General features: G+C 35.7%; 1 protein-coding gene across 1 annotated transcript; it reads right to left on the bottom strand.

Annotated features, from left to right (window-relative positions):
- Positions 1-7646: 7646 nt before the first annotated feature.
- Positions 7647-11444, bottom strand: LOC122604174 (disease resistance protein Roq1-like). Its single transcript, XM_043777071.1, has 5 exons — positions 11433-11444; positions 9892-10406; positions 8990-9624; positions 8574-8959; positions 7647-8467 (listed from the first exon to the last, which is right to left on the bottom strand). Exons 1-5 carry the CDS (start codon positions 11442-11444, stop codon positions 7838-7840), a joined length of 2178 nt encoding a protein of 725 aa, XP_043633006.1. The 3' UTR covers positions 7647-7837.
- Between the last annotated feature and the right edge of the window lie 244 nt (positions 11445-11688).

The following is an 11688-nucleotide window of genomic DNA, read 5'->3' as shown; positions in this document are numbered from 1 at the left end:
GGGAAGAAGACTTTTGAATTCTGGTCTAGTCTTGCATTTTGGAGTATTTGTCAAGGGCAAATATTGACAATTTTTCTGTATCTTATATATTTGGTCAATTTATGTAATTATGATAAGTAGAGGGGTTGTTATTGTAATTTGTTTTAGGGTTCGCCTATATAAGCAACCCTCTACTACTGTTCCGATCACCTCTTCATTTTATTTGCAGCTTGATTTAGTACCGTTAAAACCCTAACTTATTTTCGATGTAATCATCTGTTCTTCCCTTGTTTATGGTCTGTAATCATCTTTATTCAATGTTAATCATCTCTTTCGTTAATGGCTGCCTTGAAGAGTGTCTATATTTCTATAAATTTCTACATGGTATCAGAGCTTAGGCTCGTTTTTTATTTAATTCATTTTTTTATACTGATTTTTTGATCGATATATACATATATACACAAAAAATATATATAAATTTACTCAAACCTTTTTTGATAATACATACTATTGGTTTCTTTTATCTGATAGTGTTAGGGTTCAGATCTTTGTAGATCTTGGATCTTGATACTTGTTGCTGTATTTTGTCAAAAACAGATCTAATCTTTTTAGATTTGGGTTTGTTTACTTGACATATCTCTCCTATTTTCTAGATCTATTCTTCTTGAATGGATACTTGATTTCTCAGGAGTACATTGTTGCCTCTTTTTTGTGATCTCTGGAATTACTGTTGGCGACCCCACTGTAAGGATTCTCTCCTACCCTTCTAGTAGCAAACCGTTTCTCACTTGGAGTGCTCTGAGTGGGAAAGGCTTGGCCTATCAGTTGGGATCTCTTGTTTGTGGATTTCTTGTCTTTCTTGGTTGCAATATGAGTATATCTGTCTATTGTGAGATTGTCATTGAATCTGCTCGTATTGTGGTTAAATTCTATGTGACTTTTGCTTAATCTATTATTATCATTGATTATTTAACCTCTTGTTTCTTGTGGTAGAAGAGAGGAACCTTGAGTATACCTGTCAAGACACTTGAGTGTTCTTGAATCTGGCCTCTGCTCTTGCTTTCCTTTAGGTTTTTTTCTGTTCTTGTTGGTTTTTTTTTTGTTTCTGTCTTTGCTTGTTCTTTGTGTTCTCTGTTTTGTCTGTTATTATGGAAGGGTATGTTGATGATAATCTGGTACCACCTGAAACTGATGTTGAAGGTGGAATTAATGCTTTTGGTACTCTTATTAGCAATCTTGATTTTGGTGATCCTCTGTATTTGCATGCTAGTGACACATCTGGTGCTCCTTTAATTAGCCTAAAACTTAAAGGTACTGAAAATTATAAAATATGGGCTTGTGCTATGGAACTTTCTTTGGAAACCAAAAACAAACTATGTTTTATTGATGGCTCTTTTGAAAAACCCACTGGAAACACTATTCTTGCTAAACAGTGGGATAGATGTAATTCTGTTGTTCTTTCATGGATTCTTGGTTCTCTATCTGAAGATGTCTATTTGGGTCAAATCGTTTCTAAAATTGCTGTTGATGTTTGGGAGGAACTAAAGGAGACTTATGATAAGGTTGATGGGTCAATTACTTTTAACTTGCATCAAAGAATCAATTCTCTAAGTCAAAATGGTAGTTCTTTGTCTGATTATTATCACAAATTGAATGCCCTGTGGAGGCAGTTTGACTCTCTTGTGAAACTTCCTTGCTGCACATGTAATGCAGCCAAGGGGTTTCAAGAGCGCCACTAGTTGATAAAACTCATGCAGTTCCTTATGGGATTGGATGATGTGTATCTGCCTATAAGAAGTAATATCTTGACCAGGGATCCCCTTCTCAGTGTAAAATCTGCCTTTGCTATAATCTCTAGAGAAGAATCACACAGGGGTACACCTGTTGATTCCCATTTGAAACATCAAAACTCTGCTTTTGTGGCTAAGACTTTTGGAACTAAAAGGAAACCATTTGAAAACAAGTTTTCTGAAAACAGAACTTTTGAACCAAGAAGGGGACCTAATATGAACCTTAAATGCTCTAAATGTGAGAGATTTGGTCACACTGTTGATAGGTGCTATGAGATTGTTGGTCATCTTACTGGTTATAATAATTCATACAAGTCTTATGGTAATTTTAACAAGAAAAATTCCTATCAAAACTTTGGCAAAAATGTGTCTAGCAACCATGTTGCTACTTCTGAACCTCAAAATACTGTTATCCCTTCTTCTCTTTGTTCCAGCTCTGGTTCTGGAAATTCTGGTACTTCTTCTATGCCATTCACTAATGATCAACTCAATGTCTTGATGAAAATGTTCAGTGAGAATTCTGTTACTAAGATCCCTCAAGCCAATATGGGAGGTACATTTTTCAATTCAAATTCTTTCTTCAACTCAAACTTTGAAAATTTTTTCTGTTCAAATCACTCAAAGACCATTGCCAAAATAATTAAGGGGTGGATTTCTGATTCTCGTGCAACTGAACATATGACTTACAGTGACAAAAACATGATTAATGTAGTTGATGTCTCTAATCTTGGGTTAACTGTTGGTCACCCTAATGGGACTCAAGCCAAAGTCACTAAAATTGGAGACCTTAAACTGACCAAAAACATCACTCTTCATAATGTTCTTGTTGTACCTGAATACTGTGTCAGTCTGTTATCTATTCACAATTTGGCTAGAGATAATAAGTATTTTATAGGGTTTGATGAGTATAATTGCTATGTTCAGGACTTGAAATCCAGAACAACTGTGGGGATTGGTAAAGAAAGTGATGGTCTGTACTTGTTTGATGATTGTGATGTTGGTAAGAACTATAGTGCCTGCTTTAATTCTGTGCTTGCTTGTAATGTGTCTAAATATACTTGGCATTGCAGACTTGGTCACCCTGCTGACCAAGTTCTTCATGTTCTTAAAGATAAACTGAAGTTAGACAATGTCACTCATGATTGCTTGTGTGAAATTTGCCATAAGGCAAAACAAACCAGGGAACCCTTCCCTCTAAGTGAACATAAGTCCAAGAATGTGGGGGATTTAATACATTTGGATCTCTGGGGTCCTTACAGAATTCAAAGCAGGGATGGGTACAAATATTTCTTGACTATTGTTGATGACTATTCCAGGGCTGTGTGGGTATATTTGTTCAAAGGCAAAGAAGAAACTTTTGATAATATTGTTAATTTCTCAAATCTGCTCTTAAATCAGTTTGATAAAAGGATAAGGGTTCTCAGAAGTGATAATGGAAGTGAATTTGTTAATCATAAAATGAACAGATTTACAAATCAAAAGGGTATTATACATCAGACCTCTTGTGTTCACACACCACAACAAAATGGAATTGTTGAAAGGAAACATAGGCACTTGCTAAATGTTGCAAGAGCTCTTATGTTTCAAGGGGGGTTACCCTTAAATATGTGGAGTGAATGTGTTCTAACTGCTACTTATTTGATTAACAGGTTACCTAGTTCTGTTCTTTGTGGAAAGTCCCCTTTTGAGTTAATTTTTAAGTCTGCTCCTAATCTCTCCTACTTAAGAGCTTTTGGATGTTTATGCTTTGCAACTATCTTAAATAATTCTGATAAATTTAGCAGCAGGTCTGAAAAATGTGTCTTGATTGGCTATTCCAATGCCAAAAAAGGATACAAACTTTTTAGTATTGAGAATAAAACCATCCTTTATTCTAGGGATGTGATTTTTTATGAAAATATTTTTCCTTTCAAAATAAAACATAATAATCTTCAGTCTGCTAATAATGTTGAGAATGACATTTCTCATTTGAATTTCTTTGATAAATTTTTAGAAAATAATAATCATATTCATCCAAAGCTAAGTCCCTATGATGAAAGGAAAGTTCAAAATGAGAGTGAAGGCATAGAACCTTCTCTTTCTGGCAGTCCAGTTGAGATTACCAATGAGAATGGTTCATTCTCTCACTCTGGCAGTCCCTTGAGGACCACTAGTGGTGAGAATATTGCAACACTTCTTGATGATACCCACATTTCTGAGGGCAATTCTGATATCCCTCCTACTTCTGACTCACAAAATGTTGCCAATCTTAGAAGGTCAAACAGATCTATCAGACCTCCTAAGAACCTTGATGATTATGTGTTAGGGACCAAAACCAAACATAGTATTTCTAAACATGTTAATTATTCCAATTTGAATTCTGAGTATATGTGTTTTGTGTCTAATCTAAACAAGCATCCTGAACCTACCACTTTTCAAGAAGCATCCAAAAATCCTCTTTGGATTGATGCTATGAATGCTGAAATGGAAGCATTGCATAAAAATGGGACTTGGTACCTTACTGATCTCCCCCCCAATAGAAAACCCATTAATTGTAAATGGGTTTACAAGATAAAATACAAATCCAATGGGGATGTTGATAGGTATAAAGCAAGATTAGTTGCCAAGGGTTGTAATCAAAGAGTAGGACTTGATTTTGATGAAACCTTTTCCCCTGTTGTCAAAATGGTTACCATTAGATGTATGCTCACCATTGCTACAAAAAAGTGTTGGCCAATATTTCAATTAGATGTTAATAATGCCTTTCTTTATGGTGAAATTGATGAAGATGTCTATATGTTGCCTCCTCCTGGTTACTATTCTAATGATAACACTAAGGTTTGCAAGCTTGTCAAGTCCCTTTATGGACTGAAGCAAGCTCCCAGAAAGTGGAATGAAAAGCTTACTTCTGCTCTTCTTTCCTTTGGATTTTCTCAAAGCAGAAGTGATTATTCTTTGTATACTAAAAATATGAATGGATCTTTTGTTGCTTTGCTTGTGTATGTTGATGACATTATAATAACTGGGAATTGTGTTAATGAAATCAATCAATGTAAGGACTTCTTGAGCAAACAGTTTTCTATTAAAGACTTGGGTAAGCTAAGGTACTTCCTTGGTATTGAGGTTGTTGATACTAAAGAAGGTATTTGCATGACACAAAGGAAATATTGTCTTGACATTATTTCTGAATATGGGTTGTTAGGTTGCAAACCAACTCAAACACCTATTGAACCTAACCTGACTTTCTGTTGTGATGATTCTGATGATACTCCCTTGTATGATATTACTGAATACCAAAAACTGGTTGGTAAGCTTATATATCTTACTCTCACTAGACCTGACATTTGTTTTTCTGTTCACATTTTGAGTCAATTCATGCATAATCCATATCACTCTCACTTCAAACTTGCCATGAGAGTGCTAAGATATCTCAGGAACTCTCCAGGTAAGGGAATCAACTTGAAAGGTAATTCTGACTTCTCCCTTAAAGCTTATTCTGATTCTGATTGGGAAAAGGTGAATGCCAGAAAAAGTATCACTGGATACATCCACTTTCTTGGTGGCTCACCTATATCTTGGAAAAGCAAAAAGCAATCCACCATTTCTAGATCCTCTGCAGAAGCAGAGTTTAGAGCTCTTGCTGCTATTACTTGTGAAATTGTTTGGGTTTTGAAAATATTGAATGAATTTGGATTAAGGCAACAAGAATCTGTACCTATGTTTTGTGATAGCAAAGCTGCTATTCAAATTAGTGCTAACCCTGTCTTTCATGAGAAAACCAAACACTTTGAAATTGACTTATACTTTGTTAGAGAAAAAATTAACTTGGGGATTGTTGACACTATCAAAATTGGATCTGATGATAATGTAGCAGATGTATTTACTAAAGGATTGTCATCTGCCCAACATATCAAGTTCTGCAAACTGTTAGGAATGATTGACCCTTTTTCACAATTAATTTGTGGTGGGGGGGGGGGGGGTGTTGAAATAACAAATCAATTGTGTTATTTATTGGTTTCTATGTTTACTTGCAGGCTTCGAGTAGTAGCAAGATGATGTAATGCTCTCGAACAAGTATTGAAGCTGTAAAAGTGGAGGAGGGAAGAAGACTTTTGAATTCTGGTCTAGTCTTGCATTTTGGAGTATTTGTCAAGGGCCAATATTGACAATTTTTCTGTATCTTATATATCTGGTCAATTTATGTAATTATGATAAGTAGAGGGGCTGTTATTGTAATTTGTTTTAGGGTTCGCCTATATAAGCAACCTTCTACTACTGTTCCGATCACCTCTTCATTTTATTTGCAGCTTGATTTAGTACCGTTAAAACCCTAACTTATTTTCGATGTAATCATCTGTTCTTCCCTTGTTTATGGTCTGTAATCATCTTTATTCAATGTTAATCATCTCTTTCGTTAATGGCTGCCTTGAAGAGTGTCTATATTTCTATAAATTTCTACAGTTCCTTGAACAATGTGGCATTCAAATAGCAAGTTCAGATTCTAGTCTATTTGTAAAACAGGTTGGAAGTCAAGTTGCCATGGTCCTTATATATGTGGATGATCTAATCATCACGGGTGATCTAGAAGAAGAGATTGGACAGTTGAAATCCAATTTATGTGTACGGTTCAGAATGAAAGATTTGGGCAGGTTAGAGCATTTTCTTGGTCTTGAAATAAAGTATGAGCATGATCGGGTGATATTACATCAGACCAAGTATGCAAGTAAAGTGTTATTCAGGTTTGAGATGAACGATACTAAACCTGCTTCAACTCCAATGGATGCTAATGTCAAAGTATGGGCCGAAGAAGGAAGAGAGCTTGATAATCCTACAGTTTACCGAAAGATTGTGGGAAGTCTTATTTATCTCACACTCACATGTCCAGACATAGCATTTGCAGTAGGTGTCATGAGCCGATTCATGGAAAAACCAAGGAAACCTCAATTAATTGCCATAAGACGGATACTGAAGTACATCAAGAGTACTGTCAACTATGGTGTTCAGTTCAAGAGGGAGAGTAAACCAATGTTAGTTGGCTTTTGTGATGCAGATTATGCAGGGGACCCTAATCTTAGACGATCTACCACTGGTTACTTATTCAAGTTTGGGTCTGGTACTATTTCGTGGTGTAGCAAGCGACAACCAACCGTGTCTTTATCAACAACTGAAGCCGAGTATAGGGTCGCAGCTATGGCAGCCCAAGAATGCACATGGTTGGTTATATTGCTAGGTGAACTGAATCAAAAGATAAATTATCCAGTAGTGTTGAACTGTGATAATGTGTCGGCTATCAAGCTAGCTGAAAATCCCGTGTTCCACGCTAGGACAAAACATATAGAGGTTCATTACCACTATATTCGAGAAAAGGTATTGGCAGAAGAAATCAAGATGCAACAGGTTGACACAGAGGAGCAAGTGGCAGATGTTCTCACTAAGGCGTTACCTGTGTCAAAGTTAATCAAGTTTAGGAAAGAATTGGGACTAATGGAAGCTGGAAATGAGAGGGAGTGTTAAAGTTTGGCATATTCCAGCTTGGCATAATAGTCCACATCAACAGCAGTTTTCTTATGTTTATTTAAGTTATTTTATGTTTTACTTATGCGTATTATTAGGGAGAATAAGTCATAGAATATGGGTCAGTTAGTGGTGATAGTGGTCCATGTTTTTAGCAGTTATTTTGAGTCATGGAACGATGGGTGCCATCCCAAGTTCTATAAGTAGTTAGTCTGCAATTCACTTTTATGTGTTCAGTTTTCTTTTATCAATAGAAAAACTCCTTTGGTTTAAGCAAAATAGGGTGTGTATTTTGTTCTTTTCTGTTTTTAGTCTGTTGGCCATTTTTGTGGTCTGTGTAGTGTGTGTTTGTTAATTTGTCATCACATTGTGAGTCAATTCGGGTATAAAAATCAGCTCTTGATTTATCAGATACTTACAACCACAGAGGCCAAGGGTGTTGAGACACTTTAACTCCGAAATTGAGTTTGGAATAATCTTAAGATTTGTGCATCCAGTAAGCTCCAAGAGGCTTAGGTTAGAGAGATATTTTATGGACGATGGTACTTCTTCTATTTCCGGACAATAACTAATATCTATTCTAGATAGATTGACCATACATGGCGAGAATTCTGGAATTCTTTTAAGAGACAACACCCACACAGAATGAGGGTCATCAAGGATTTCGTCTTGAGCATGGATGGGAGACACTTGAGTTTATGGCAACTCCTCATGTCCAAGAGAATAAGGATTTTCAGACTCCCCACAGACTCATCGACCTCCACCATGTTCTCACAAAATGACAAATTCAGAATCTGGATGTTTGGTGCCCCCGAGACATCTGGAAACCTTTCTAGAGAATAACATCCTTTAAGGTGAATGTATCTCAAGTTTGGATTATTATATGAAGAAACCCGTGGTGCTATTAAAGATAAAGGGTTCCATGGATTATATACGTTTTTCCCCTTCCATAAATGTTTAGTATTGCCATCCTTCATTTCAAGCCCAACAAGCTTACTCATGTGTGCCACAGGCAGAGAAGAGAATGGGTATTGTCTCCAACAAAACCATCTTAACTCACCAGGGAGAAAGGTAGGTTCACAAGAAGTGAAGTTTTGGCAGCAATCGAGAAGCCGAAGATTCTTCATGCTTTTAAAAACATCAGCAATCAAACTCTCCTTGGCTTTTTCCCATGGCACCACTATCCCCTCAACTAATCCTAGTTCCTGAAGGAAATGACAGTGAAACTTAGATCAAGGTTTACTCATTTTAAAACAAATAAAATATTATATACATTACTACATTAGCAACAAATGAAGAGAGGTTTAGTACCTTCTTGTTGATTAAATCGTGGATCTTTTCGAGTTCCCACAGCCTGCTATTCAGAGCATGTGCTTGAACTACTTTCCGACCCATCTCTTGTATGATATCATGCATCTCAACTTTTTTAATAACTGTACTATCTATCTTTGTTGATGAGACAGTTATAAGAGATCTTTCAACAAGAACGCTAATTCCTATTTCCGGGTCAAATCCAAAGCCAAAACCAAATCTGTAAAAAACATCACCTACATGTTTCCCCTTGTAGAAACATGCAATGTCAAGGAACATTTGTTGATCAGAAACATCTAGATTGTCATAACTTAACTTGAATGTGTTCATGATTTCATTATCTTGTGTTTTGGCCAGTCTCCTCAAAGCACTTTCCCACAGATTTGCTTTTCGTCCTTAGAAGAATGAGCCTAAAGTTTTCAATGCTAGAGGAAGACCACCAGCATGGTGTATTGCATGAAATGACAACTCCTCGTATCCTTCTGAAGGGCTTCTTTTATTAAAAGCATGCCTACTGAAGAGCTCAACAGCTTGATCCCCACTTAACAGAGCGGGTTTGTACTGGTCATTAGAATTAGCATATGATAGCAAATGTTGATCCCTGTTTGTTATAATGATTCTACTCCCTGGACCAAACCACTCACATGTCGCAACTAGGAACTCTAACTGCTTTACATCGTTAACGCCATCAAGAACAAGAAGAACCTTCTTTCTGCAACATCTTTCTTGTATTATTTCAGCCCCTTGATCACGATCCGTTATCTTGTACCCATGACGCTCCCCTAGAATATCATTCAGAATCCTTTCTTGTAAAGTGCACATATCTTTTTTACTGGAGCTATTCTCTCTAATGTCACTAACAAAGCTACTACCCTCAAACTTATGAGCGACTCTGTTAAACAAGGCCCGGGCAATAGTCGTCTTGCTGATCCCTCCCATTCCCCATATCCCCACAATCCGGACCTCTTGGGTTGCCTCCATTTTCAATAATGAAATTAAGGCATCAATACGAGGCTCTATTTCAACTAGATGGTTTTCCCTACTACTACCACTAGGTTGTATATCAAATGAGATCTGTTGAACAATCTTGTTTATAAATGCCGATTCACCCCTGTATGTAAATATATATGCCTAAACATAAATACAATATATGAAAAATGCTAAATGCAGCCCTGCATTTAACGTGCCTAAAAAACTTGTGTCTTTCATATCAAAAGCTCTCCTTAAATTTTATGGTAAATGTAAAACTATTTAATGTATGTAAGAGCATTAATATATTGATTGGAATTAGCAACACGAATTTTAAAAGAGATTTAGCTACCCATATTCAGGCAATATATGTTGGCCAGATAAACTGGCAGCAGCAGTTAAAGCTTCCCTCCATTTGTTCACTTTATCCATCTCTCCATCCTTAAACTTGTCTTCATGCGTCTCGAATGCCGTTGCGAAATCTCCTTTCTGTCTACGAACATCAGACGGATCGACATGGTAGAACACGGGTAGAACCTTCTTCTGACCCCCCATCTGTTTATGGCATTTCATGATGTAGGAAAGCTCATCCAAACACCAACAAGAGGTGGCGCAGTTTTTGGAGAAAACAACAACAGCCCACCTTGATTCTTTGATGGCTTTCACAAGTTCTTCTGAAATGGGTTGGCCTCCGCCGAGCATTTTGTCGTCTTTGAAGGTGTGAATACCTTTGAGAGTGAGAGCAGAAAAAAGATGATCAACAAAGTTGTTGCGGGTGTCTTCACCTCTGAAACTTAGAAACACGTCATATGTCCATCCTTCTTTTCTACTTCTTGGTACAACATTGAATTGAATTGATCTGATCTGAAAAGGTGGATGGATGTTGATTGTTTATTTGTTTTGTGTAAGGAAAGAGAGACGACGACGACCACTTGTTGACTTGTACCTGTGATCAAGAATTAGCCACGTGTAGTCTTGACTATTTGGTCCACTTGGTTAAAAGTTTAAGATAATTTCACATTATTATACTAGGTGAACCCGTGTGTTGCACCGGTTTATTTTAAATCTATATAATTCATCGTAAATGATATGCTATAAGAATAATACTACCTAAAATATATTTCTTCATTGATATCTAATTATTAGTTACAATAAAAAAAAGCACATTATGAGCACTGATAGGATAAATCGATTACATTATAACAACTATGGTTATTTTGGGATGAAAGAAAAGCAAAAATGGCCCCAATGATCACTTCTATTCATTTCAAACATGAAAGAAAACAATATATTTCTGGATTTTTAATCCGGGTAGTTCTACATGAGAATTGAGAATATTGAGAAATAGAAATAAAAAGAGCTTACAACAGGAGTATTAATGATACAAAAGTATCTTGTGCTACTTCTGCTACATCCTTATATTATTCCATAGAGTCACAATTTTCTTTGGGAAAAGCTATATAACAAAGGTTGACCTATAACTACCAAAGGATAAAGAAATTTTGATTACCGGGCATGATTAAAAAATTATAGCTAATCTATCCGAATCACTACTCGGGTATGTTTAAGGAAACATATATATTTATATTTTATACTGAAAACAATTACATTTTATGTCCCGTATTTTCAAATCAAAATTTTGAAAAATCCAAATAAAATATATTAAAACCAAAAGATCGAAACCCATTTAACACGGTGCTAAAGTCTAAAAATCACTATACAAAAGTCTCAAAATAACCCAACATTTGTGCAGCAAAAAAACAAAAAATTGTGATCAACTTACTGAATGTTGAAAATCTTGATATCAGATTGCAAAATTGAAAATCATATATTAGCAATAATCTGTAAGTTTTTATAAAGCATTTTATCAACATGATGTACTTCTCAAACCTCAAACTTCATGAATAATACGCTCCATGAACCCCAAAAGATAAATAATAATAATCATAAAACCCAAGTTTAAAACCAAAACCCACTAACGAATCAAAATTCGCATGAAATAAAAAATATAATTAAACATACACCAATCTTGAAGATTACCATCACTTCTAAAATACTTGTAAAACAAAACAATATAAAACTTTGTGCAAAAAATTCTTTTTTTTTGTTAATAAATGAACAAACAAATAGTTAGATTTAAAAATAA

The sequence above is a fragment of the Erigeron canadensis genome, chromosome 6 (assembly GCF_010389155.1).
Source record: "Erigeron canadensis isolate Cc75 chromosome 6, C_canadensis_v1, whole genome shotgun sequence".
NCBI lineage: Eukaryota > Viridiplantae > Streptophyta > Magnoliopsida > Asterales > Asteraceae > Erigeron > Erigeron canadensis.
Note: the sequence above shows the minus strand (reverse complement) of the source record. Positions and strands in the feature narration are given on the sequence as shown.